This window comes from Hoplias malabaricus, chromosome 1 (genome assembly GCF_029633855.1).
Source record: "Hoplias malabaricus isolate fHopMal1 chromosome 1, fHopMal1.hap1, whole genome shotgun sequence".
NCBI classification, from domain to species: Eukaryota; Metazoa; Chordata; class Actinopteri; order Characiformes; family Erythrinidae; genus Hoplias; species Hoplias malabaricus.
In genome coordinates, this window is record NC_089800.1 from 74,281,093 (window position 1) to 74,307,466 (window position 26,374).

General features: G+C 38.2%; 1 protein-coding gene across 1 annotated transcript in view; it reads right to left on the reverse strand.

Moving 5' to 3' along the window:
• sptbn5 (spectrin, beta, non-erythrocytic 5) overlaps positions 1 to 26,374 on the reverse strand; it is a 59,431-nt gene that overhangs the window by 17,942 nt on the left and 15,115 nt on the right. Inside the window, exons 15-46 of the mRNA XM_066654062.1 lie at positions 26,117 to 26,320; positions 23,963 to 24,115; positions 23,694 to 23,824; positions 23,293 to 23,544; positions 21,294 to 21,581; positions 20,860 to 21,103; positions 20,579 to 20,718; positions 20,388 to 20,487; positions 18,844 to 19,014; positions 18,041 to 18,205; positions 13,681 to 13,907; positions 12,337 to 12,523; positions 10,996 to 11,196; positions 10,797 to 10,910; positions 10,539 to 10,696; positions 10,309 to 10,441; positions 7,149 to 7,294; positions 6,126 to 6,240; positions 5,924 to 6,034; positions 5,509 to 5,688; positions 5,205 to 5,408; positions 4,227 to 4,376; positions 3,785 to 3,889; positions 3,370 to 3,561; positions 3,092 to 3,247; positions 2,772 to 2,963; positions 2,539 to 2,634; positions 1,366 to 1,484; positions 1,114 to 1,228; positions 486 to 599; positions 271 to 392; positions 28 to 190 (exon numbers count right to left, since the gene is read on the reverse strand). Coding sequence (XP_066510159.1) covers positions 28 to 190; positions 271 to 392; positions 486 to 599; positions 1,114 to 1,228; positions 1,366 to 1,484; positions 2,539 to 2,634; positions 2,772 to 2,963; positions 3,092 to 3,247; positions 3,370 to 3,561; positions 3,785 to 3,889; positions 4,227 to 4,376; positions 5,205 to 5,408; positions 5,509 to 5,688; positions 5,924 to 6,034; positions 6,126 to 6,240; positions 7,149 to 7,294; positions 10,309 to 10,441; positions 10,539 to 10,696; positions 10,797 to 10,910; positions 10,996 to 11,196; positions 12,337 to 12,523; positions 13,681 to 13,907; positions 18,041 to 18,205; positions 18,844 to 19,014; positions 20,388 to 20,487; positions 20,579 to 20,718; positions 20,860 to 21,103; positions 21,294 to 21,581; positions 23,293 to 23,544; positions 23,694 to 23,824; positions 23,963 to 24,115; positions 26,117 to 26,320 — 5,148 coding nt within the window. The remainder of the gene's footprint in view (positions 1 to 27; positions 191 to 270; positions 393 to 485; positions 600 to 1,113; positions 1,229 to 1,365; positions 1,485 to 2,538; positions 2,635 to 2,771; positions 2,964 to 3,091; positions 3,248 to 3,369; positions 3,562 to 3,784; positions 3,890 to 4,226; positions 4,377 to 5,204; positions 5,409 to 5,508; positions 5,689 to 5,923; positions 6,035 to 6,125; positions 6,241 to 7,148; positions 7,295 to 10,308; positions 10,442 to 10,538; positions 10,697 to 10,796; positions 10,911 to 10,995; positions 11,197 to 12,336; positions 12,524 to 13,680; positions 13,908 to 18,040; positions 18,206 to 18,843; positions 19,015 to 20,387; positions 20,488 to 20,578; positions 20,719 to 20,859; positions 21,104 to 21,293; positions 21,582 to 23,292; positions 23,545 to 23,693; positions 23,825 to 23,962; positions 24,116 to 26,116; positions 26,321 to 26,374) is intronic.

Genomic DNA, 26,374 nt, shown 5'->3' on the forward strand with positions numbered 1-26,374 from the left:
TCAAACTGGAAGTCAAGGAGATGTTACCTTCCAGTCCTTGTGTTCAACTATAGAGCTCTCTGCTTCGGTTTTACTCATGGGCAAACCCTTCTTCTTCATTTCTGTTGTCTGCTTCACTGTCCAGTCCAGCAGCAGACGATGATTTGCCTTAAAAAGCTGCAGCTGGTGAGACTCCTGTAAACGGTCTTTCCTATAATGACATATATATTGGTGTCAAGCTAGTGCAGTTCCTCACCATGGGATTTGGTCCAAACTGTACTAATAACACACCTTAGTTGTATTTCTTTTTCCAGCTTGGTTAGTGTAGTGTTTATGTCACTCTGTTTCTTGCTAAGCTTGTCAGAAAGATCAGAACGAGTCCTTAGTTGATCTTTGGCCACCCTCTCCAGGACCTGGTTTCATATTTGAAAAAATATTCCTTATACACAGCTATGATTACCCATATCCACAGTAACAAAAGCACAATATTAGATTGTCTAACTCACGTTGCCTCTCTCCTGGATGACTCGGACCTCCCGTTCTGTCTCCTCATGTCTGCGTATGAGGTTCTCCACACTCTCTACGTCCTCTCCATAGCCCTGACCCTGCAGCAACAGCATCTACAGCACCAAAGAAAGAAACTCTGAATAACAGATGCCAAAATAATGTGGTCTAACAATTTGTAGCAAATACAAATCTCCTAGGTTTTTTTTCCACAGCACGATGTGATCTTTCAGGTAACTATGCTTCAAAATGTTCAGAGTACAATGTTTTAAAATATTCCTTGTTTCAACAGGTTTGATGAGGTTTATCTTGAATCAATTTCATGTTTTTATGTCCATAAATGTAGGACATGCTTTATAGTTCTCCACATGGCTTCAACAAATATTTTAAGTACTAATTTTGAGCATTTCAAACACAAAATAAGGGTGTATTGTAAAATATGGTCTCAGTTGTAGTTTAGATAGCAGTTAAAAGAATACCTTTATCTGAAAATATTTTTATGAATTTAGACATAATGTCAGTGCACACTAAAAATGAACAAGAAGTTTGGCCAAAGCAGAGCTCAAATGGGTTGACTGTTTGAGTTCTACACTTAAAGGAAATCCTAAGGGATTTTAAAAACACTTTTACCTTTTCATTTGCCCTTTCCCTGACTTCCTCAAGGTCACGGATCAAAGAGTGAACTTCCAGTGCTGCTTTTAGTTTCTTCTTATAAATGTTCAGGTTTCCATGGAAATTATTCCATCTGTCACCAAGAACAAACAATCATGAATGTATAGTGCAAAACACTTGTATCTCACTGTTTCATACTTTAATTGACACATTAGCATTTATGAATTATTTCTTGTAAGAAATATACTTGAGAAGAAATTAAAAGTAGACCTCTCATTAAGCTGCTGCCTGCGCTTCCTCACAGTGATCATTTCGTCGTTGTTCTGCCTCTCTAGTCGAGCAGCCAGATTGTTGATTGTCTTGATGTGGGCATCATCTACAGTCACATCCTGCAAGGCGAGCAAAATGCTTAGCATTGAATTCATTCATGCAGTCGCTGAGAAAGGGATGTTTATATACATTATATGGACAAAGGTACTGGGTCACCTATGCATTACACCTACAGTTCACCCCTTCTTTGCATCTATATGAACACCCACTCTCCTGTTATACAAAAGTTTGGATTCATCCATAAGAGCATTTGCGAGGTCAGACTAGAGGGATTAGAGTGCCTGGCTCGCAATCTCCATTCTAGTTCATCCCAAAAGTGTTTGATGGAGTTGAAGACCTTGCTTTGTGCACTGGGGAACAGTCATCCTTGAACAGAAGAGGGTCTTCCTCAAACTGTTCCTATCCAGTTGGAAGTGTACAATTGTCCAAAATGTCTTGATATGCTGATATATTAATTTTTCCATTTACAGGAACTAATGACTATAGGCCATCTGCTGAAAAACAAACCCAGAGTATTATCCCTTCTCCACCATATTTACAGTTGGAACAATGCAGCCATGTTGATAACATTCACCAAACCCTTTATTTAAAGGTAAAGGTCACAATTTTAATCAAAAAACACTTGGATGGGATGTTTCCTCACCATCTGTTAGCTCTCCAGTCTGTTTGCATTCTTGAAATCGGTCTAATGGTTTACGAAGCCCCAGTGTCAGTAAATGGCCGAAAAAACGTGTTTTTCTGCATTTTGCACTTATGCTGTACTTACCTCCTTTCTTTCTAGGTATAAGCACCAACTAGACTGTATTGTATATTGCGCTTACTACGTTTTGTTCTTTCTAGGTATCAGAACTGGCCCTTGTTCTGACAAGATTCTGAGCTCAGAAGGAATTTGGACCCTAACTTATTAGTTTTAGCTAGGATACACACTCTGTCTGAACAGTAAGCACTTTTGTGAGTTGCTCTGGAAAAGAGCGACTGTTAAATGCTGTAAATGTAATTTTGTCCTCCGGATTGAGATTCATGTTTTGATTACTTAAAAACGATGGTGTAATAAGGTGACATGTTGCTTTGAAAATATTTCTATGATCATAAAACTACTTCCAGTGCTCTTACCTCAGGGCCTGAGCTTCTGAACTCACTCAGCTTCTTAAGTATTTGCAGACAATGTTCATAGTCTTCCCCAAGATCCCCCACATTAATCATTACCTCCTGTAATTCAGACAAATCAAATATGTTAATGCTAGCTAATTTTATTCCAAAACACTGTTACTGTAGAAAGTTGGAGAGAAATCTGTGTAGTTGTTCTGACTCATAATGAACAAGGTTATATGGTCCTCGTTCTTTACCTTCTGTCGGATCCAAATTTCAACCTGCTCGACTTTTTGAAGGAATTCAAGAAAGTCCCTGTTGTCTTCTAGAACCTTCCCTCGCATCGACACGGCTTGTTTTAAAGCATCCCAGTGAGAGGTCAGAGCAGAGACAGTCTGTCGAACCTCCTTGGATTTGGGATGCCGAAGAGAAACCAGGTCATCTCCTGTCTGTTGGAGTTGAGAAATATAGTTATGAAAGATATCTACCGTAGAGCTGCAATAAATAATGTCAGCAAACCATTTCTGTTATTACAAAATGGATTCCACAGAATGAAGTCCCATTTTAAAGGTCTCACCTGCTGAACAGATTCAATGATCTTGCCATGGGCTAGAATCTCTGCCTCAAACACTTGATGTTTCTGCAGTAGTTTCATTTTAGTCTGAAGGTTGCTCAGGTCCATTTTGGAATCATCTTGCAGCTTCTGCATGCGTTCTGAAATCCATTCTTCAGCCTACAGCAGAATATAAAGGTATAGAGACAAAATTTAGAGGCATAAATCACATATGATCTCAACTCATTACTGAATTAATCTCTGTTATTCCGCTGGATTTTTGTGAATACAGATGATGATACCTCAGATGCTTCCCGGTTGAATATAGAAAGTAGCCGGGAGGTCTCAAGTTCCTCACCGCGCTTCACTGACAAATCTTTGATGCGCTCTCTCCTCCCTTTCAGAGCTTTCAGTTTGTTTCTAATGTGATTTGCTTTCTCTCTTGACACTCCCCCTTTATTCAAACTGTCAGCTGACTCTTGAAGGGCAACCATCTGCAAACAGGCACATAATTCATTCACTACCTCACTAATCCAGTAATTTATGATTGTTGCAGTAGCAGCAGAAACTTAATGTAGTGCTGTTCCTCCCTGTGAATGTGCACGGAATTTAAACTTCAGTAGAGCTGTTCAGTTCTGCATTATTACACTCTGCACCCGCCCAAAATATTTACATGGTTTACAATGACCTCAATTTGAATAACAGTGCTGGTCCAACCTTATCTTCTTGACTTGCAAGACGTTTTTCGAAGGCCTCATGACGTTTGATTAGAGTGTCTATCTCATCTACTGTTGTTCCAAAGTCACTGTTTTTCAACTGGACCTGAAAAACAACAGATTATTTCCAGAGGTTCTTAATTTGCAGTTCTATAATTTGACATGATATAAAATGTAGATGTTGCTGTGAATACAGTGCTTGAATGAAAACCTAAAAGTTCTAAATTCAGATGCTGAGTTTACTGATGTGATCAAAGCACTGGATATTCTAGAATTTTCATTAGACCAGATAAAAATATTTAATTGATATAAGTAATAAAAACTGTAAGTAAGTAAGTAAATAAATAAATGAAGCAAGCTTATTTTAGGCTTATGATAGTATGCCCTTCACAGTAAATGGTGTATTAGGAATTTTAAATAACTTTTATGATGCAAGCTCTCACCTCTTGGGAGTTGGTGATCATCTCCATGTGTTCAATGTCTCTGTAGAACACCTGTTCCTGGTAAGTGTTTTCTAGCCATTTCTGCTTGGATTTCCAATTATCAATCAGCTTTTCTCTTTCATTTTGCAAACCTCCCAGTTTTTCTTGAACCTGATGATCAGAATGTACATTTATAATAAACACATTTGATACTTAAAATAGCAATGTTATGCCCATTTGAGTTTCATTAGTTGCACTTAATTTAAATATCAAGCTCTTTTTGTACTAAATTATGTTATATACATCAATCAACCATAACATTATGACCACTTCCTTGTTTCTAAATAAGCTGTCCATTCTCTCAGCTCCACTGACCATACAGAAGCACTTACTAATTCTACAATTACAGACTGTAGTCCACTTGTTGCTCTGTATATTTTGTTTGCAAAGATTCATCCTGTTCTTCAATGGTTAAGACCCCCCACAGGCCCCCACAGAGCAGGTATGATTTGGGTGGTGGATCATTCTGTGACACTGTCATGGTGGTGGTGAGTTATTGTTTGTTGTAATGGTATAAGTAGATCAGACAGCAGTGCTGCCCATATTTTTCCACCATATAGAGCTGTGAGTAAAGGCTAGAAAGGATATAGCTAGGCAATGCACAACTCTGGTTTTAGAAGATCAGTGTCCGGCACACTGATGATTTCCCTGCTCAAAAACTCCTGTTTCAACTCAGAAGGTTTAGTCTGTGTGTTTGAGTTGGAGAGTTACCACTGTGCTGAATAAATTATGGAATATTTCACACATGAAAAACTTTCTGAAGTATTAAGCAAAACATCAGTTACACTACTGTGTGTAATATATTAGCCTCACTACAATAATGAGAATAATCACTCACCCAAACTGTACCCACTCAAGGCTGGGTTTCATGGGTTTACATATGGGAATAAAAAGATATTACACAAACAAGGTAACAGACAAGCCCTTCAGAATACTCACCTCCCTAGCATTAGAAATGTCCTGTTCCTGTAAGCAATGTCCCATATCTATAACATGGGTATGTGTCTCTTCACGGGCTACAATCTCAGCCCACAGCTGCTGATGCTGGAAAAGCTGCAAGTTACATGTGGCCGCATCACGAATGGACTCTTCTGCCTTCATTCCACTCAAAACTTGAGCACACCAGAGAGAATAATCCTGCACCTGAAGTACCAGGCAAAACAGTGGCGATAAAACTGACTGCTCTTAGAAGACCATAGGGAATGTGTGGATGAGAAAATGTAAGTGAATGCAAATTCATTACAGTGTTAAGGAAGAGGTAGCGCTGTTTGGCAAGACGTAACTCCTCCTCTCTCTGCTCCATCTGCAATCTGAGTTTCTCCCAGTTCTCCACCACCTCCTGCTGCTGCTCTTGAATCTTACTGCCCAGCTCTGGGGAGCACAGGTCTAAAATAGAGTCTGCAGCATCCAGCAGCTCCTGCAGCTGAAAAAACACAATACAAAACACAGATCAGAAACCATCAATATGTTATTACTGTAGATTAGGTGTAGTCATTTTCATTTTTCAAAGTAATTGTGCACTAAAATGTTCTTGATTGTCATGATGTGTCAACAAATTATAAAAAGGGATAACCTAACAATAACTGCATGATGTGACTTAAAACACACTTCAAAATTCCAGACATTTTTGGAACTTAAAATGTAAATGTTCTAAATACCTGCTGTTCATTTCCAGCCAGTTCATGCACCAAAGCTTCATGCCTCCTAAGCTGCAAAACCACACCTTGAATGTCCTTGGCAATCTCATCAGGAATGCTTTTATATCTCTCCTGTTGGATTTCAGATAAAGAATAGGTCTTAAAATGTGCTAAAAATGTGATTCAGACAGTCACACATTACTGTAATACCAGGTATCGTCACCTCTATGTGTCCCAGAGCATCAGTCATGTCTTTGTAGACCTTGTGACATTTCTTAGACTTATTCAAGTTCTCTTGACGGTGTTTGGCCAAATTCTGCAGCTCATCCCATGATTCACTGACATAAAACAATGAAGATTGTATTGTAATTTCATAAAGGAACTTCACATACAGTCCACTTAGTTGATATAAGGCCAAACAGATCAGCTGTTTTAGCTGATGCTCCAATGTAGCTATATAAACACACATACACACACACATACACACACACACACATATATATATATATATATATATATATATATATATATAGAGAGAGAGAGAGAGAGAGAGAGAGAGAGAGAGAGAGAGAGAGAGAGAGCACTTTTTTCCTTGATACAACTTGATAATGCATTGACAAATAAAATTTTCCTGCTTGCCATTCTCAAGCTACTTAAATTTTCTTTGGTCATTTTTTGTTAAATGAAATGGCGACTGTCATATTTAATACTAAACAAAAGTAGTACCATAAAAGAGCAGGAGTTTGAATTTTTAATTACAATAATATGTTACAAAAAATAATGCTTTAAAATTATTTGTACAAACAAATGTGTTTGCAGACGTAATAATAATAAGATGATTATCAAATTGAAAAAAATAGCTCTAAGCCTTTAAAGGAAAATTGGCTTGCTGTAGACTATAACTCAAATATCATCACTGTCCATTTAAAAACATGTATCTCTATTTTTGTCGATTTTTAATTTACTACATCATTTGAACACAGCAGCTGTCCCTTATATCATGTGAAAATTGCATGATAAATGAACCAATAGAAACACTCCAAAATTACCTTTTTACATTCATTTACATTGAAACATAAGAAGGTTCTGTCCTTCTCCAGTAAAGTTATTATTTTGGGAGATACATGCTTTTACCAGAACAGTGACGATGTTACTGCATGTATTTTATTTGAAATTTAGTGACAAAGAAATTCTATATTCTAGACAGGACATGACTACAGACCTTGCTCTGATATAACATTTGTACCTGAGTTGGCATTGTGTTTCTTGGATGGAAGTCCTCTCAGGATGGTTGTTTTTAATGAGTCTCTGAGCCAGGTCTTTGCATGTGTGCATTCTCTCCCAGCCAACATCTAGCTGCTTCAGAAACACCTCAAACCTTGCCTGCAGTTGCTGTAACAATAGGTAACATTTTAAGCTTGGTGAAAGAAGGGTTGCCAGTTCAATCCACTCAACCAGCAGAAAGATTGGAGCTGGGGAAAAAAGAACAGCGTTGTTCCTCCTCCCTCTACATCCACAGCTGAGGTACCCTTGAGCATGGCACCCAACTCACAACCTCTCCCTGGACACCCCTAGTGCAGTGTTTCTTTGCTCAATGGATTAATTGTCAGTGTTAATTTCCTTAATGAAATATATTCATTGACGACCTAATGAAAATGACAATTTGAATACAAGAATTAGGATGAAATGTTTTGCATGTTTTGTCAGTGAAAAAAAAAAAAAAAAAACTGACAAATGACTGAAAGATTAATTCTGATTTAGAAACAAATGCAAGGAAATAAAATCTTCATCTGTTTGCTGCTGTCGGGGCAATGAAAGCGGCCTGTGCGGAAGTGAAGAGGAGTTAATTCCCAAAGAATCGATTTTTCAAGCTTCTGGGCGTATCAACTGCCAATGATTCAAAGGATAGAAATGCAAAATTAACTGAATAAAAAGATGATCATATTCCTTCCACAATTCTGAATGTTTTATAGGTTATGGATCATTCTCAGTGACATATATATATACACACACACTGCCTTGCAAAAGTATTCAACCCCCTTGAACTTTTCAACCTTTTGCCACATTTCAGGCTTCAAATATAAAGATATAAAATTTTTATTTTTTGTGAAGGATCAACAACAAGTGGGACACAATCGTGAAGTGGAATGAAATTTATTAGATGTGTCAAACTTTTAACAAATAAAAAACTGAAAAGTACTAAAGTGCAATATTATTCGCTCCCCTTGCCACCTTTTGCTGCAATTACAGCAGCAAGTTGCTTGGGGTATGTCTCTATTAGTTTTGTACATCGAGAGACTGAAATTCTTGCCCAGTCATCCTTGCAACACAGCTCAAGCTCAGTGAGGTTGGATGGAGAGAGCTTGTGAACAGCAGTCTTCAGCTCTTTTCACAGATTCTCGATTGGATTCAGGTCTGGACTTTGACTTGGCCGTTCCAACACCTGGATACATGTATTTGTGAACCATTCCAATGTAGATTTGGCTTTATGTTTTGGATCATTGTCTTGTTGGAAGATAAATCTCCGTCCCAGTCTCAGGTCTCTTGCAGACTCCAACAGGTTTTCTTCCAGAATGGTCCTGTATTTGACCCCATCCATCTTCTCATCAATTCTGACCATCTTCCCTGTCCCTGCTGATGAAAAGCAGGCCCAAACCATGATGCTGCCACCACCATGTTTGACAGTGGGGATGGTGTGTTCAGGGTGATGATCTGTGTTGCTTTTACGCCAAACATATCGTTTTGCATTGTGGCCAAACTGTTGTATTTGGTTTCATCTGACCAGAGCACCTTCTTCCACATGTTTGGTGTGTCTTCCAGGTGGCTTGTCGCAAACTTTAACCGAGACTTTTTATGGATATCTTTGAGAAATGGCTTTCTTCTTCCCACTCTTCCATAAAGGCCAGGTTTGTGCAGTGTATGATTGTTGTCCTGTGGACAGACTCTCCCACCTCACCTGTAGATCTCTGCAGTTCATCCAGAGTGATCACGGGCCACTTGGCTGCATCTCTGATCAGTCTTCTCCTTGTTCGAAATGAAAGTTTAGAGGGACAGCCGGGTCTTGGTGGATTTTCAGTGGTCTGATACTCCTTCCATTTCAATATGATTGCTTGCACAGTGCTCCTTGGGATGTTTAAAGCTTGGGAAACCTTTTTGTACCCAAATCCAGCTTTAAACTTCTCCACAACGTTATCTCGGACCTGCCTGGTGTGTTCCTTGGTCTTCATGATGCTCTCTGCGCTTTGAACAGAACGCTGAGACTATCACAGAGCAGGTGCATTTATACGGAGACTTGATTACACACAGGTGGATTCTATTTATCATCATCAGTCATTTGGGACAACATTGGATCATTCAGAGATCCTCACTGAACTTCTGGAGTGAGTTTGCTGCACTGAAAGTAAAGGGGTGGAATAATATTGCACGCCCCACTTTTCAGTTTTTTATTTGTTAAAAAAAGTTTGACACATCCAATAAATTTCATTCCACTTCAGGATTGTGTCTCACTTGTTGTTGATTCTTCACAAAAAAATTTAATTTTATATCTTTATGTTTGAATCCAAAGGGGGCATGGTGGTGCAGCAGGTAGTGTCGCAGTCACACAGCTCCAGGGGCCTGGAAGTTGTGGGTTCGAGTCCCACTCCGGGTGACTGTCTGTGAGGAGTTGGTGTGTTCTCCCCGTGTCCGTGTGGGTTTGCTCCGGGTGCTCCGGTTTCCTCTCACAGTCCAAAAACACACGTTGGTAGGTGGATTGGCGACTCAAAAAGAGTCCGTAGGTGTGAGTGAATGTGTGTGTGTGTGTGTCTGTGTTGCCCTGTGAAGGACTGGCGCCCCCTCCAGGGTGTATTCCCGCCTTGCGCCCAATGATTCCAGGTAGGCTCTGGACCCACCGTGACCCTGAATTGGATAAGCGGTTACAGATAATGAATGAAGGAATGAATGTTTGAAGCCTGAAATGTGGCAAAAGGTTGAAAAGTTCAAGGGGGCCGAATATATATATATATATATACACAGGAGGTCCTCGGGTTACGTCAGTCCCGAGTTACGATGTTTCGTGGTTAAGACACATGTCCCATTTACTGTATAAAGCCTTGTTTCGACTGTGGTTTTGCGTTGTAAAGGTCGTAACGCGAAGTTCGTGTTTGGTGTGCGCGGCAGAAGAATGCACGGTTACACGGCTCGGGACCGAGGAGGATAGGTGTTAGGATAGGATAAGTGCTTACAGTATGTTATTTACTTATGTTCCAACCGTAACACCGGTTGGTTTACGACACGACGTAGGAATGGATCAACGCCGTAAGTCAAGGACCCCCTGTATATATATATATATATATATATAAATAAATATACACGCACACAAAATATTAATGCAACTATTTTTTTGTCATTCATCGTAACTCCCTCACCTGTACGTTTTCATAATCGGAGCCATAATCATCAGAGGAAGCAATCAGCCGCTGCTGTGCTATCCAATCTTCTAGATCAGAAGACTCGCGTTTATATTCATGCAACTGGATGGTCTCCTGCAGCCTCTGATCTCTTTTGAAGATAAACATAAGTAGAGGGCTCTATTCAAATAAGGTTCATAAAGTGATATATAAAGACACATTTCAGTTTGGCTGATGTTTTCATTTACCTGAATGTGGCTGAGTGCTGTAGTTCACTTAGCTGAGTTCTGATGTGGTTGTAGGGTCTCTTTACTTCCTCCAAGCCCCAAGCACGCACAGCCTGGTCAACACTGGACTTGAGCTCATCTACCTGGACAGCCAGGACCTCAATCTGACCTTCAACAGCCTGCACAAATACATTTTGAATCATTATTTGATGTGTTCATGCTGTTGAGACTAACATCTATATTTCAGCAGTGATTAGTATATTACCGTTTGGAACATACCTGATGCTGTTTTATAAGAGACTGTGTGGCCAGTTCGTTTTTGCCGTAGTCAGTACTGACCAAAGACGATGTTTCAGACAGCTGGTTTTCCAACTCAGCACAATCAAGCAAGATCTACAAATAATTATTTATATTTATCTCACATTTCATCAAGACATATTCAGGGATGCTATATCTCTACAGGCCTGTGGGCTTTTACCTGTTCACGCATTACTGCTTTGTTGAGATGGGCGGAGCGTTTTTCACAGGCATCTTCCAGCTCTTCCCACTCTGCTATTAGGTGGTCACACCTCTGCCGAACTTCCTGAACATCCCATTGGCTCGATCTGGCCATGGCTCTCCCTCTATCCAATACACGCTGAAGGTACTGGTTGTGACCATTAACTTCTGCTTGCAGCTCCTATTAGGGTTTAGAAGAGCCAAAAGCTTGAAGAAGGTCAGAATTACAGATTTATAGAATGGCTATGTCGCTCCAACTTCATTTTTGGTTAAAGCAATTATTAAAATTATCTGTGAACAGTCTTTAGTCTTTGTATACTCTTGAAGACCAACTTAAAAATTCATTATCACTGCAAAAAAAAAAATGTCCTAAAGAGGAAATGCAATTTAAAGAAATACTTAAATGTACACAAATGAAAATACAGTCAAACTTGCTGAATTACTGGAAAGGAATCAACAGCATTTTCATGAAGGTCATATCTTAACAAAAACAACAACTAATGGTGCTTTTCCACTTCATGGTACCTGCACTACTCAACTTTACTGTCCCTGGTTGTTTTATTCACTATAAAGCTCCCGCCCTGAATTGTAGCCCAAGATATTCCAATAAAAGGTGCCAAAGTGTTTTCCATTTCTTTGAATTCAGAATCCTCTGGAATTTTTCATCAGCCAGTAGATGAAAAGTAGAGTTCGAACCTCACTTTTAGGAGCTGGTGGGATATTGTAATGTGTGATCACTACTGTACATTCTCAGAAAAAATGTGCAGTAGAGGTATGTTATTAGTCACTAAAAGGTATAAACAGTGTAAACGCACCTTTAAAACTACAATAGTGGTTTTATAGTCCAGTTGTGTTATTTAAGGGTACATTACATCTCTCTTCTCCAGAAGGACAGGTGAATATTTCATTACAGAAGTATTTATTGTACTTATGAAACCAAGACAATTTTAAAACCTACAATTATAATGCAATAACGTACAATTAGGTTCCCTCATTAAAAGGTAGTGAATATGTACCGCCACAGTGACTGCAAAAGATACCACCAAGTGACAATTTTTCTGACAGTGTAGCTTAGAGATTTTACAAATGGCCAGTTCAATGTGAACAAGTCTCTCTTGCCAATCAGTCCTCTGTAATGTTCACACATCACATTTAGTCCCTACTCAGCTCTCTTGGAACCAAGTGCAAGCACTAACTAAAAAAGTATCCACTTTCAGGGTCTATGTACCTGATTTGCCTAGTGGAAAAGCAAGAAAAAGGAAAAGCAGAGCCAAACCAAGCCGTAGGTACCATGTGGTGGAAAAGCACCATAAGATTCTACCTTGTGTTTCTGTAGGAGGCTGATGGCCCCGGCCAGGGATTTGCCATAGTTACTAGTATCTGTTAAAGGCTGATGTTCAGATATCCATGTAAGCTCCAAGTCCACATCATGGTAAAAGCTGTGTAGGCCCACATCTGCTTCTAGCTGACTTCTACGATGATCCAGAGGTTTCTGCAAAGACTTAAACCTGTCAAAGATAACAAAGGACTGGCTAAGACCATGTTTAGGTTGACTGTTAAAATTACTCCTACATACAAAAAATGGAGACAGACATAATTTCTCCAATCATAGACCTGTTTCTCTGCTTCCTCAGTTCTCAAAGATATCAGAAAAACAGACAGGCTCGATAAGTTTATAGACAAGTTTGGATCAACTTCTGAATGCAATGGAACGGGAATTAAAAATGTTTAAAAAGATGGTTTGATATTAACAAGTTATCAGTGAATTTGAGTAAAACAAAATTTATAAATATTTGGAAATCGACAAATCAAGAAAAATATTAAAATTAGGATTAATGATGTTGAAATAGAGAGGGTCCATGAAAACAAACTTCTAGGTGTCATAATTGATCATAAATTATGTTGGAAACCACACATAAACAACGTAAAAACAGAAATGTCTGAAATTATTGCAATTTTACATAAAACCAAAGGTATTCTGAACCAACAGGCACTCTACATACTCTATTGTTCTTTCATAATCCATGAGCTACTGTCTGGAGTTGTGGGTAAACACTTAAAACCAGCACTAAACCTATTTTCATGCTACAGAAGAAAGCCGTAAGAATTATAACACAATCACATTATCATGAACCAACAAATAAATTATTTATTAACTTAAATGCCTTAAAGTTCAGTTATTTAGTCAACCTGCATACAGGACTGATATTGTATAAAGCACAAAAAAGAGTTAAGAGTTAAGAATTAAGAGTAAGGACTAATATTAAAAAAGTAGATGTGTATCTGTCAAAGAGGTAGACTTCTGGAATAGTTGTGATAAAAAAATAAGAACGTGTAGCTCACTTTGCAAATTAAAAAAATGTTTAAAAATAAGGTAGTAGACACTTATAAAGATGAGAAATAATTGTTTATATGTATATGATATGATGATTTTCTTTCTGTGAACATGACTGTATTATGAAGTAAACTCTAACAAACTAACTACTGCTCATAAAATGTTCCTTACATTAAATTGAATGATTCTTAAATAGTAAAACATCACCAAAGGGAAGCTCAAGGCTATGGTTCAACACTATTTGCTGATTCTCAAAACGTTGAGGTCATAATGAAAACTCAAGAGCTGAGGTATGTACAAAAAATAAAAAAAATCAGATGAAGAGCTCACAGTTTCAGGTAGGTGTCGGTCTCACTGAGGATTCTCTGGGAGTCAAAGTGATTTGTAGCCAGGTGTTTGGCACAGGTGATGATGGAGTTCATTTTGTCTGCCAGCTCTTGAGCTTCCTGCTCCAGTTGCTTGTGCTCCTTGAGGAGCTGTCGACTTGAGCGAAGGTCATGGCCTTTTGGTGCATACTGCAGCATGTGCTGAATTTCCTCAATTTTCACTTTGGCATCCTGAAAAGCAGTGATCATATATATATATATAGAATTTTTATCAGTAGACGAGCGCCATAGGAAATTTCACCTGTAAAATTGATTTAGATTTTGGCTTGGGTTGTGTTTACCAGTTTTTTCATAAACTTGTTTTTTGCTGTGTTTTTGACCAAGGAAACCTCTCATTTAAAAAAATTAATTATAAGTAAAATGGATGTGGTCACATGAGTGCTCAGTTGTGACAGTGACTTTGGGCTCTTATCATTGACTTCACAATTCGTATATAGTTCTGTCCTCTGCAACTGATCTGATCCTCACAGATAACATTATGGTCAAGTTAGAGCTACAGGACAGGAGGTAAAAGAATAATCTCTTTCTAGTTAAATCTACTTGAATCAGATGAAGGTTCCAGACTTATCTACTGCGATGGATTCCATCTTTGGCCGATTGTACCATGAAACACACAGGTGCTATTGTATGTATTAAGTCAAGTCCGCAGATTTTGGCTGCTGAGGTATGCAGATAATCAAGCCATTCAGAGGAAAGCTCTGAAGTCTTAAATTCAGTCACTGAAAGTCTCATTTAAACGATTGAGGTCTTTCAATTTCTCCACAGACGTTTCAAGGTTTTGGTACATTTTTACACATCTAACTCTTTATTATACTTTCAGTGATGAAGTTGGTTGCTTGCTTCTAGCAGGTATTATTCATCAGGTCAGGATTGCAGTCACGCCAGTGATATATGTTCCAGATTTGCTTTCCAATATATATGACAAAACTTTAGGTAAGTCAGAATCTAATTTACTGGTAGCAGGTGATTTCAATTCAGTTTCTACATGAAACTAAACTTTACATATTACCCGTTTGTCATATCAAAACATTTTAAACCCTTATAAAGTTTTCTTTCTGATTTAAATCTGGTAGATATATTGTATATCTTCATAATATACATATCAGAGGCCCATGGTTAAATCAGCCCGAGCAAATACTCTACATAAATACTCTTGCTTTAGGATTGTGTGTTTGTTTCTTTATTTTACTGCCATACAATGGCCTCAAGATGGCGCTTTATTACCTCTTTACTGATAAATAATACTTCTTTATGCCAAGAATTTCTCAAGATTAACAGTGTAGAATGTGATAATCCTCAGATTCTTTGGGAAGCAACAAAATGTTTCATAAGAGGTTTCTGAATTTCTTTTTCTTCCATTCTCAATATATTGAGAAGCAAACGAGTTGCTGGATTAGAATCCAAAATTTAGGTCTGTCTATCTAATACTGAGTTTATTCTACACTGTAGAAAAGATATCTGGTGATCTTGCTTTAAAGCTAAAAGAAAATCAATCTAAAGGAAATATGTTACAATTATGTTACAAGGGATAAAAAACAACACATTTTGTTTTTGTTTTTTATTATTGTTTGCTCTTAATGAATGTTTTTGAAAAATTCTGAACTTAAGTCAGAAAATCAAGTGCGATCCCTGAAATTTTCTTGAGCAACAGAATTTACCAAAACCCTCTCCTAATGAAAAGGGGACTTCCCAAAATAAAGAGAGAAAAGGCAGCTAAATAAATAAAAGCAAAGATACTAAAGACACTTGGTGTGACAAAAATAACTAGAAACTTAGAGGCCAGAGGAAAGAAGTTAAAAAAAAACTCTACAGAAATAAGAAAGAGATGTAGCAGTCCAAAGAGTAGCAAGGAAAGAGACCCAGGACAAGACTTGAGGGACTTTACCAAAGTTACAAGCCAGGCTCATATGACACTCTTGAAAAGAGAAACCCAAGACAGCATTGAGGTGTGTGCAGGCTTCACTTATGTAGGAGGGGCACAGGTGCTGCTGGTTTCTCCTAATTAGGGTGTGGTGGCTAATGATGTCTCCCTCTAGTGGCTGGGAGTGGCCTAGTGGGCAACCGGGCCCCTGTCTGGACTCATACAAATATGTCTATCTGGATACAATATTTATTGCATAATCTGCAATTATCACATCAAGGCAACGTTAATATATTAAAGATGAATATACTTCCATGGTTTAATTTTCTTGTTTTGTTGTTTCTTGTTCTCTTACACTAATCTCTTCCTCTAACGAATTACAAAGACACAAAGATTATTTCTAAATTTAGAAATAACTAATTAAAACCCCAAAATATGTTTGGCAACCTTAAACAACCACAGTGGCACAGCTGTCTTTCTATTCCTAATTTTAGGTTTTATCATTTCAAATTAGTGCTCTCTATATTTGGATTGATCAACTATTGATGGATCAACACTACATCTGCTGAGAAGTGTTTAGCCAAACCTTAGATTCAAAGTGCAACTCTTAGCTGGTTGGTAAAATACCTTGAGAATCTGAAGTAAAAAATGAGAAATTTATGGATGTTACAGGACAACTATGCGTAGAAACCACTTTAAGGTATAATTTAAGGGTTTGACTGGAGGTAATCCATTCTGAAACATCTCAAGGTGTAAATGCAATAGGGCACATGTGTGGCAAAGGTGGTTTGCTGTTGATTCAAGATCTGAAGCTCTTTAATCTCCCAACTCCGCTCTGCACTTCGGCCTAAGGAGTTTCATGAGGCGTATTCCTAAATCTCATCCATTGATAGACAGGATGAGGACTATAAACACTAATATGCAATAATCTGGTAGACTATCATCTTACACCACTGATAGTTGAACAAATCTGCATTCAAAAGCTTTTCCCTCATGTGAGTAGGACACTATAAGATGGTTTCCTAGACAGGGATTAAGTGTAGTCCTGGACTACAGGAATTGTGAATTGTGATTTTCCATTGAACAGAGGATATAGTGCAGGACTAAACTTAATCCCTGTCTAGGAAACCAGCCATCTATGGTCTAATTTAAGACAAACGTCTATATGTATGTCTGGTTATTTTTTTGCAATTATTTGCAACTCTGCACCTATTATCCATATGTTCTAAAGTAGCAGATTTAAGGACTTCTACTGGAGCTATATTATGCAAATGACTTGATCTAAGTGTCCTGCTCTTGCCACATGTGCGTCTTCTAAACAATGACTCAAATTTCTGGTTTAATCCAATTCAACAAAAGATGTTAACAACAGGTTTTACTACCACCAAGAAAAACATTTTTCAACTTTGGAGTTCCCCCTTTGTATGGAATAACTAACAGTTAAACTTAACACAGCAAAACCTTTGTGAATTAATATAAATCTATCCACGCTTTTCAGTTGAATTTGATTATGTCTACTGTTTTTTTGTTTGTTTGTTTGTTTTTTGTTTTGTATAATTTCTGTTTGTGTTTTGATCCATGTGTGTTCCTAAAAATGTATATCTTGCCTCCACTACCCCTCCCCATGATTCAAATGAGTGTGTGAATATTGTGTAGCGTCTTATCTTTGTTACGCTGTTTTCTCTCTCTCTCTCTCTCTCTCTCTCTCTCTCTCTCTCTCTCTGTTTCTGTCATATTTTAGGTTCTGCTGTCTGTTCCAGCCCATGTATTTGTTCATCAGTCCAGAGTCCATTCCATACTCCAGTCCATGTGTTCTGTTTATCATTGCTTCCTGTATGTCATCTTGGTGGGAATCATAAAGATGCCTATGTGCTTGTTGTGACTGTTGTGTATATTGAATTCTGTGTGATTCTTGGAATTGACTTTGTGCTCTTCTTACTTTGAATATGGGTTTGTTTAGCCCCTGTTTGGTTATTGATGCTTGATTTATTTTTGTTATCACTCTCTATATTTCTCACCAGTGTAGAGTTGGCTGCCGTTTGTTTTGGAAGTGGGTTTTGTGTGTTTTGTTGTGTATACCTAGGGAATGAGGTAAGACATTGTTTTTTGTTTCACTTAGGTAAGTTAGAGCTGTCTGTGTGTCAGTGGGTGTTTGTTTGTTATTTGTGTCGGCATAAGGCCATCCTGAAGTTCACTGGTGTTTGTGTCATTGTAAATACCACATCTACAATTTATTCTATCCATTCTGTTGTGTCCTTTTTGTCTGCATTCTCATCTCTGTTATAGTTATTAATTTCCCACACATTAATTCTAACACACACCTCATTCTGTTACGGCTCAACGCTAGACTGGGTCATAACACCTTGGAATGCAATGTCAAAATGTGAGTAAGTGTGAAAATGCTGTAAATTTTCCTTCAAGGCAATTCGGCATTCGTTTATACCTGAAGAAGCTCCATGAGTTGTTCCTGTTGTCCAGCCTGTCTAAGCTTATCCCCTCTCTCCATCATCTTCCTCTGGAGCTCACTCCACCGGCCTCTTACCAGCCGACTCTTCCTCTGGATGCTCTGACTGTTGTAATGGTCTTCAGCTACCATCTCTTCTCCTGCCTGATCACATGAACCAAGCAACACATTTTACACTTGCCTTTGGGACAATCTTTAATAAAACCTTGGTGGTACAAAATCAAGGTAGGATTGTCCACGGTACATAGCCTATTGGTAGTATTAATCGTATCGTAATAGAGGGCCTGTATGAGAGCACTTTTTCTAACAACAAACAATTGGCTCGTTAAAAACATAATTTCTGATACTAATCATGTTTTGAACAGTGAATATGTACCACTTCCATCTGGACGACGATACAGTCTTTCATGGTTTAATAAGGTTAGACTGAAACATTCTTTTGTACATCAGTCAATCCTTAAACAAAAGAAGCTTAATCCATAATTATGAAAGGTGTTACAATACAAGTAAATGTGTTATACAGATTGTAATATTAATGTACTGTGATCTAACGGAGCTACTGTTTTTATGCAAGACAAATGTTAGATCTTGGATCTGACAAAGTATCTATTATATATCTACTCTGCGTTCAACAAACCAGAAATTGCACTATGTAACTTTGGGGGGAGGGTAAGGAAACCATCCCCCTCTCTCCGTTTACTTACCTGGTGTTCCTTTAAGATTTTAATAACAGTAAGTAACTCTACAGTAAACTCGGTAAAGTATTCTCAGATACAGTGTACCTCAATCAGTTTGTCCACACGGACTTGATTGGCCTGCATCTCTTTCTCTGCAGCATCATGTCTTTTGAGTTTTCGGAGGATGTTGGTAGGATCTCTGTATGATTCATCTTCTGCAATCTTAAATTTCTCCTCCATCCAAAGGAGAAGTTCCTCAGCATCTCTGTAAAATTCCTGCCATAAAGAAAATGAGGATTTTATATTAGCAAATTACATTGTTTAGCAATAGAATACATTTTCTCTTTTCTGATCCTTTTGTCTTTTTTTATAAAGCAATCTGAACTCTCAGTAAGTTACAGTATAAAATTATTTTCACATGCAGATGGATCTATTAACATATGTAATTGTCACAGGAGAACAGTTTTATTCATTAACAAGAAGCAACCAGCGTAAGGTACAATCACACTGTGTGAAAAATGTTATATTATTTATAATATACTGTATTTCCTCATGTGCCCATGATTCCATGTAGGCTACGGACCCAATGCAAACCTGAACGGGATAAGCAGTTACAGACAATGAATGAATTAAGGTATGTACAGTACCAGTCAAAAGTTTGGACACATCTTCTTATTAATCATTGGTGGAATAGGGCTAGTCACTGTATAGAGCTGTGTACCAGACCCTACCTCTGCACAACCCAAGTTATGGTCTCAAACACATTAAGAAGCGAGCAGTTCTACAAATTAACTCTTGATGTGGCCACATCTGTTCACTGAAAACCATTCCAGGTGACGACCACATGAAGCTAACTGAGAGAATGCAGAGAGTGTGCAAAGCTGTCATCAAAGCAAAAGGTGGCTACTTTGAAGAATCTAAAGTATAAAACATATTCTGGTTTATTTAACACGTTTTTGTTTAATGCATAATTCCATATCTGTTCCTTTCAAAGATTTAATGTCTTTCATTTAATGTCTTCCAAAAAAAACATCGAATGAGAAGATGTGTATAAATTTTGACTGGTACTGCACATTCACAAAATGTGGAAAATGGCCCTAAACAAAGAAAACCCTCTCTGAGTGGGAGATTTGACTGGTGCTGTATTTCCTCATTCTAAATCATATTTTAATTACACTTCTTGAGTAACTAAATATTTTGAAGTTTAAATATATTAATATACTTTTATTTTTATTTTAAATATATTGCTTGTTCTAGGGCGGCACGGTGGTGCAGCAGGTAGTGTCGCAGTCACACAGCTCCCGGGACCTGGAGGTTGTGGGTTTGATTCCCGCTCCGGGTGACTGTCTGTGAGGAGTTGGTGTGTTCTCCCTGTGTCCTTGTGGGTTTCCTCCGGGTGCTCCGGTTTCCTCCCACAGTCCAAAAACACACGTTGGTAGGTGGATTGGTGACTCAAAAAAGTGTCCGTGAGTGTGTGTGTTGCCCTGTGAAGGACTGGCGCCCCCTCCAGGGTGTATTCCCGCCTTGCGCCCAATGATTCCAGGTAGGCTCTGGACCCACCGTGACCCTGAACTGGATAAGTGAGAACTGAAATGAAAACTTGAAATGAAAACTTGAAAAACTGTGACAACCTTAATACATAAAAATACCTGGTAATTTTTGGAGGCAAGTAGCTCCGTTCTTCTTTGTTTACAGTCGTCTTTGAGCTTCCTGTTTCGATCTTCGATTGCCCGATGTCGCTGCTGAATCCTGAAAGCAAATAATAATTGTGAAAATATTTTTGTTTACATAATTCAATTAAATAGAAAGAAACATTAAATGACTGCACGGGCATCCTTACTGTTTGGATGCAAAGTGACGTTTGTCAATGAGTTCTTGGCTCCTGTTTTGAAATGTGCTAATCTGCTGGTCAAGAGCTTGGAGCAAACCCTCCAACTCTTCTTGTCGGCTGAGCAGACTGTAAACACTATCTACAGAATCCTGTCCAGAAATACCACAATGATCATGAGGACAACATTAAGCCTGATTGGGACAGCATGGCTTACATTGTGTAAAAAATAATAAATACAAAATAATATATATATACAAATCTAAATCAACAAATTCAAACACAATTCTCACCCCTAGATCTTTGACTTTTAGCCTTGCTTCATGACCGGATATCGTTGCATCTATTCGATCTGCCTCCTTGTTTAATTTCTGGAGTTCAAGTCCTTGTTGTAACTTTCTGTTTCGACTGGACCACAGTTTATCCAACTTGTTCCATTCATGATTCAACTTTGCCACTGTTTGCTGGACATCTTTGGCTACTTTGCCCTCAGGTAACTTCTCTAATGACTCATTCAGTTTCTCTAAGCCTTTCAACCTGAAAATAAAACGTATTTATAATTAAATATGTATTAAATTATATGAAATGTTTTGATTTAATATGTGTGTGTGTGTGTGTGTGTGAATATCTGCGTTTCACTCCAGCATTTCCAAAGATTGCAAAATCGTTTTATGTCTTGATTGACTGGTAAATGTGCTGATTGTTATTCAGGTGTCTGTTACAAGACCTTGCTCGTTGTTGCTCAATCTCCACCCTCACATCCTGATTCTCCTTCAAGAGAGCTTGAGCGGAGGCTACATCAGAGATGTTCTCTTCTTCAACCAAGCGATCCTCCATTGCCTCAGCCCACAGCAGGAGGTCCTTGGACTCTTTCTGGAAGTGATACAGGCGTCGAGCTTCATCAAGCATGCACTGCCTTTTGGCAGCTTGGGCCTTAACCTCCCACAGAAGTTCCTCCAAAGCACGAACCTCTTCCATGATGGCTTCACTCTCTGCAGGGCTGCAGTCCTGTTTCCTATACAAAACACCCAGTGGAAACATGATGAGAAATTCAATTACAATTTCATTTTATTTTATTTTTCTTAAGTCTGATTTTAAATTTGAGAATCTGACAGTATAGATCCTTGGGATTTAAAAAATAATACTTAGAAGAATTTCAATATTTCAATATTATTTTTTTTATCCTAAGGATAAAAAAATTTTATCCAATTTTAGGGTCGAGGGGGGTCCAGAGCCTACCTGAGATCATTGGGCGCAAGGCGGGAATACACCCTGGAGGGGACGCCAGTCCTTCACAGGGCAACACAGACACACACACACATTCACTCACACCTACGGACACGTTCGAGTCGCCAATCCACCTGCAACGTGTGTTTTTGGACTGTGGGAGGAAACCGGAGCACCCGGAGGAAACCCACGCGGACACGGGGAGAACACACCAACTCCTCACAGACAGTCACCCGGAGCGGGAATCGAACCCACAACCTCCAGGCCCCTGGAGCTTTTTCAGGTTAAAAAAAAAATGCAGTACCAATAGTGTTTTAGGTGAAGTATGTGCTTTTGAACAGCTTTACTATTGTTTGCCTATATGTGAATTTAATGCTGATTTTAACTGATTTAATTTCAGCTTATTTAAAAAACAGATAAAAAAACAATGCTTCAAAACACTGCAAACATATCTAAATTCTTCTATTTAATTCTTGCTACAAATGCATAAGTTTTATCAACTATTTTGCTTTTTGGCAGTACAACCATGAGCCTGAATCTTTGCTACACCTGATACCTGTTTCAGGGATGTTTCTACAGTTGTAATGGCTATGACTCCGGAAATGGAGGATAAGGAGAAAGATACTACAGTAAAAGGCTGCCATGTCTCACTAGAAGCTCCATGTCTGGTCAATGTTCTTAGAAGCGCAGAGCACCAGTCTTTTGCAAGTGGATCGACAAAATCTTTGCACTGGATCAAATTCCGGAACTTTTCCTATATTCTTAAAACCATTTATGTGAAGGTTAGTTTAAATTGATTTCACTTTTCAAGGCTGTAACTGTATTTCCTACCAGTGGGTGTCACTAATATTTGCTCACTTTTATAATGATTTTGTTTTCTGCGATTAAAGTATCAAGTACACACCACAAACAAACACCTCATCTACCGCCAACAGCATGATACAACTGACCAAATAACCACTGAAGTATTTTAATGACAATATGTTTTGAAGAAAAAAAAAGGTTGTATTAATATGAAATAATTAATATTTACTGAATTAGAAATGGCTTATAAATTACAAATACTAAAGTTAAAGTAAGAGACTGAAGTAGTATCCACGGAATTATACAGGTGTTTTTTTTAACTGAATATCTGATATTGCATTTGGGTTACTGAACCCTTTTTAATTGCATTCCTCCACAGTGATGACATTATTTTTGTGGGTAGAGTTCAAATAAACTTTTCACTTTTAGAAAGTACAAACTGTTTAAACTGCACACAAAAATGTAAGTCCTTTATAATTCAGTAAATAATCCAATCATTTTAATTCAATTGTAATTCAGTTGTTTATATACAACCTGTTCTTTTACTTCAAAATCTTTTCCAATTAAAATGCTTCCATAGGAAATGGCTGGCTGTGAAAGAAGTTCGTCATAGTGAATGAGAATTTTAATCCTTGTAATATGTTAAATTCACTTATGATCAAGGGTAAATGCTGATGCTATAACCTCAGACTCACATTTTGGCCACATTCTTTAGATATTCTATCTTTCTCTCCAAGGCTTCTATTTCTCTCTCAGCCTGGACCTGGCTACTTTCCTCAACTTTCAGGGCTGAAGAGGAACTGCACACATCGGGAGTATCCAGTTGGTCCAGCTTATCCAGTAGCTGAGCTTTGGCATCATCACAAGTGTGCAAGAATGATTTGATATCAGCTGAGCTGAGGAGCTCTTGACCTCTCTTATCTTTCAGGGCCTGAATGTGGTTCCACCTAAAGGTGAAGAACATATATTTTAAATATTACTATGGAATGCATACAATGAAATACCAAACACATTCAACTGTTAAGTTCTCAGTTTGTGAAGGTGTGGGTTTAAAGTTTATCATCATGGACGGATGAAGGTTGTACTTGAATGCTACCTGCAAGTGGCCTGGGCGTGTCTGGACTGAATTTCTCTTATTTTGCTATGCTGCTTTTTCACGAGCTCTTCAGCCAGTTTGCTGATGTCATCTAGCTGACCCCTCCCACTGGCCAGCTCTGTAAGGAAATTCTTCATAGAGAAATACAATTTCAGTACAGCTTCATCATATAAGACATGTATGAAAATACCAACCCTGTAACAATAATTGTGACTTTGATTTCCTGACTGTACTAGGTTTAAGATGTTACTTGTTTTGAAAGCACACACCTCATATTTGGCCTGCGCAACCTCAATGTCTTCGGCATTGGAGCTGAAGGTATTAAGAATGTTCTCCTTGTCCTCCATCCAGGATTCAAACTCCTCACATGCATTGTAGAACCGATGCAGTTGAGCTGTCTCATCCAGGATTTTTCTCTTTGACTGAAAAAAAAAAATTATATATATATATTTTTTTCAAATTAAATATCAGTGAATATTTCAGAATCATGTCATCGTCCCCTTCATCTCTTCTGGGAGAAGATATGATTGGCTCTGAATCACAAAAAACCAATAACTCAGAGTAAACTAAACTATTTGTGAATGATTAAATGTCATTGTCCATAATGTGTGCACCTTAATGCACTTTGTGGTTACACAATTACAGACTGGAGTCTAACGATTGCACACTTAGCTCTCCTTCACCCTGCTCCTCAATGATCAGGACCACCACTAAGCATGCATTATTTTGGGGAGTGGATCACTCTGAGCACTAAAGTGACTCTGAATTGTTGTTTTAGTGTGTTTCCATGGTACGATTGGATCAGACACATCTGTGAAGCTGAAGTTTATAAATATTGCGCACATTCACTGGCCATGTGCTGCAATGATGAGCATGATCCACCACCCAAATGTATCCTCTATGGTGGTCTAGTAGCGGTCCTGAATATTAAAAACAGGGTGAAAGGGAGCTAAGAAAGTATGGAGAGTAGCAGATTGTCTAAAGTCTCTATTTGTAGATCTAGTACAAAGTGCATGTATATGGTCAGTAGAACTGATAAAATGGACAATGAATGTAGAAACAAGGAGGTCATTTTAATGTGTTGGTGCCAATAGTCCTAACAAAAGTGAAAGATTACATTTTTCCACTGAAAGTGCAGGTCTTTAAAAACAATTGGGGAGGTGTTAAATAACAAAAGAACTAATCACAATTTACTTGTGATTAAATATATAATTATATGTCAATGAGAAGATTACTCTGGGAGGTATAAAGATTACATCTTTTCGAAATGTTGAAAAGCATAAACCAATATGAGGATATTACTCTATTCCTTCTCTGTAGGTGTGTAATATTGACTTATTTTTGCTGTAGATGGAATTGACTCTAAATTTGGGACAGCACTAACTGCATGAAAGTAAAAACAGACCAAAAGTGCTACAAAACTAAACAACTTTACAAATGAGTTTATTAAAATGGGGTATTTCAAACAGTGAATAAATATAAACTCACAGACAAACTTTAGCCATGTAAAGACAGCAGTCATATTTTTTCCCTCAAACATACCGTTCCCCCTTAAAATACGCTGATCATCTGAATGTAAACAAAGGAGAGAGCAATGTTTCCCCATAATTGTAGACATTGCCTTTAAGGGGAACATATAATACCCCATTTCCAAGAGTTAACACAGTTCACTGTGGTCTTAATATAATTTTTACAGTCAAAATACCACAAGGATCAAACGACACAGCACCATTCTCACCCTGTCTAAACTGCACTGCTCAGTATAGAACTATTCCTATACAAAGAGTACAAGCCACAGCTCAGTTCAGCCCAGGAGTGAGCACCAAGGAGCAGAAGCTCTGGTCTTAAACCTTACCTTTGAGATTTCTCATAAACACAGGTACAAAGCTCTGATTGGAGAGACTCACACAAGAAGTTCTCTGCATAAGGTGCTGCTCAACATCAAAGCAACTTATTTACTCTCATGTTTACAGATTTAGGCAGCCCACAGTTACTGGCCTGGTAACAGTTCCTGAGCCGCAAATTAATTCGGTAATGCACTATAAGAAGTGTTTCATAAAAGGTCCATTTTAAGGTGGAATGGATAGTTTGAGTATGACAATTCCAGCCCAAAAAGTTGCCATTTGTGTTGAATCAATAGTTTCCAACGGAAACACATCCCAAGTGGGTTATTAGCAATTTTGTTCACTATTCCTGCCAAGCAAAATGTCATTGAAAAGACGTTGACAATCCGCCAGCCACCAGTCATTTAAACAATGTTTATATTTGATTGAAAGTTGAAAATATGTTTACAAAAAGACATCCTTCTAAGTCAAAAATGTGTTGAAATGTGAGTTCCAGCTAAAAGGAAAAACAAAGAGCCTCACTGATTTGAGAGAGTATATAATCACACTAAGGGAGGTACGAGAGTTGATGGTACTTACCTGCGCTAATTGATTGAGGCTATTAAAGTTTTTCTCCAAGCTACTCTGTGTGTCCTCTATAGTATCTTTCTGGAAGTGTGGATCAGGTATTGAAGTAGTGGAGATTTCAGCAGTGCCTCTGCGCATGGAGCGGGTGCGGCGAGGACGGCTCACTTTCTGCAATTGGCTCTCTGGAACCCCATTTGTATGTGCAGGGGGTGCTTGCTGTATTTTCAGATATCAGAAATATCAAAAGACAGACCATACCCATCAGTATAC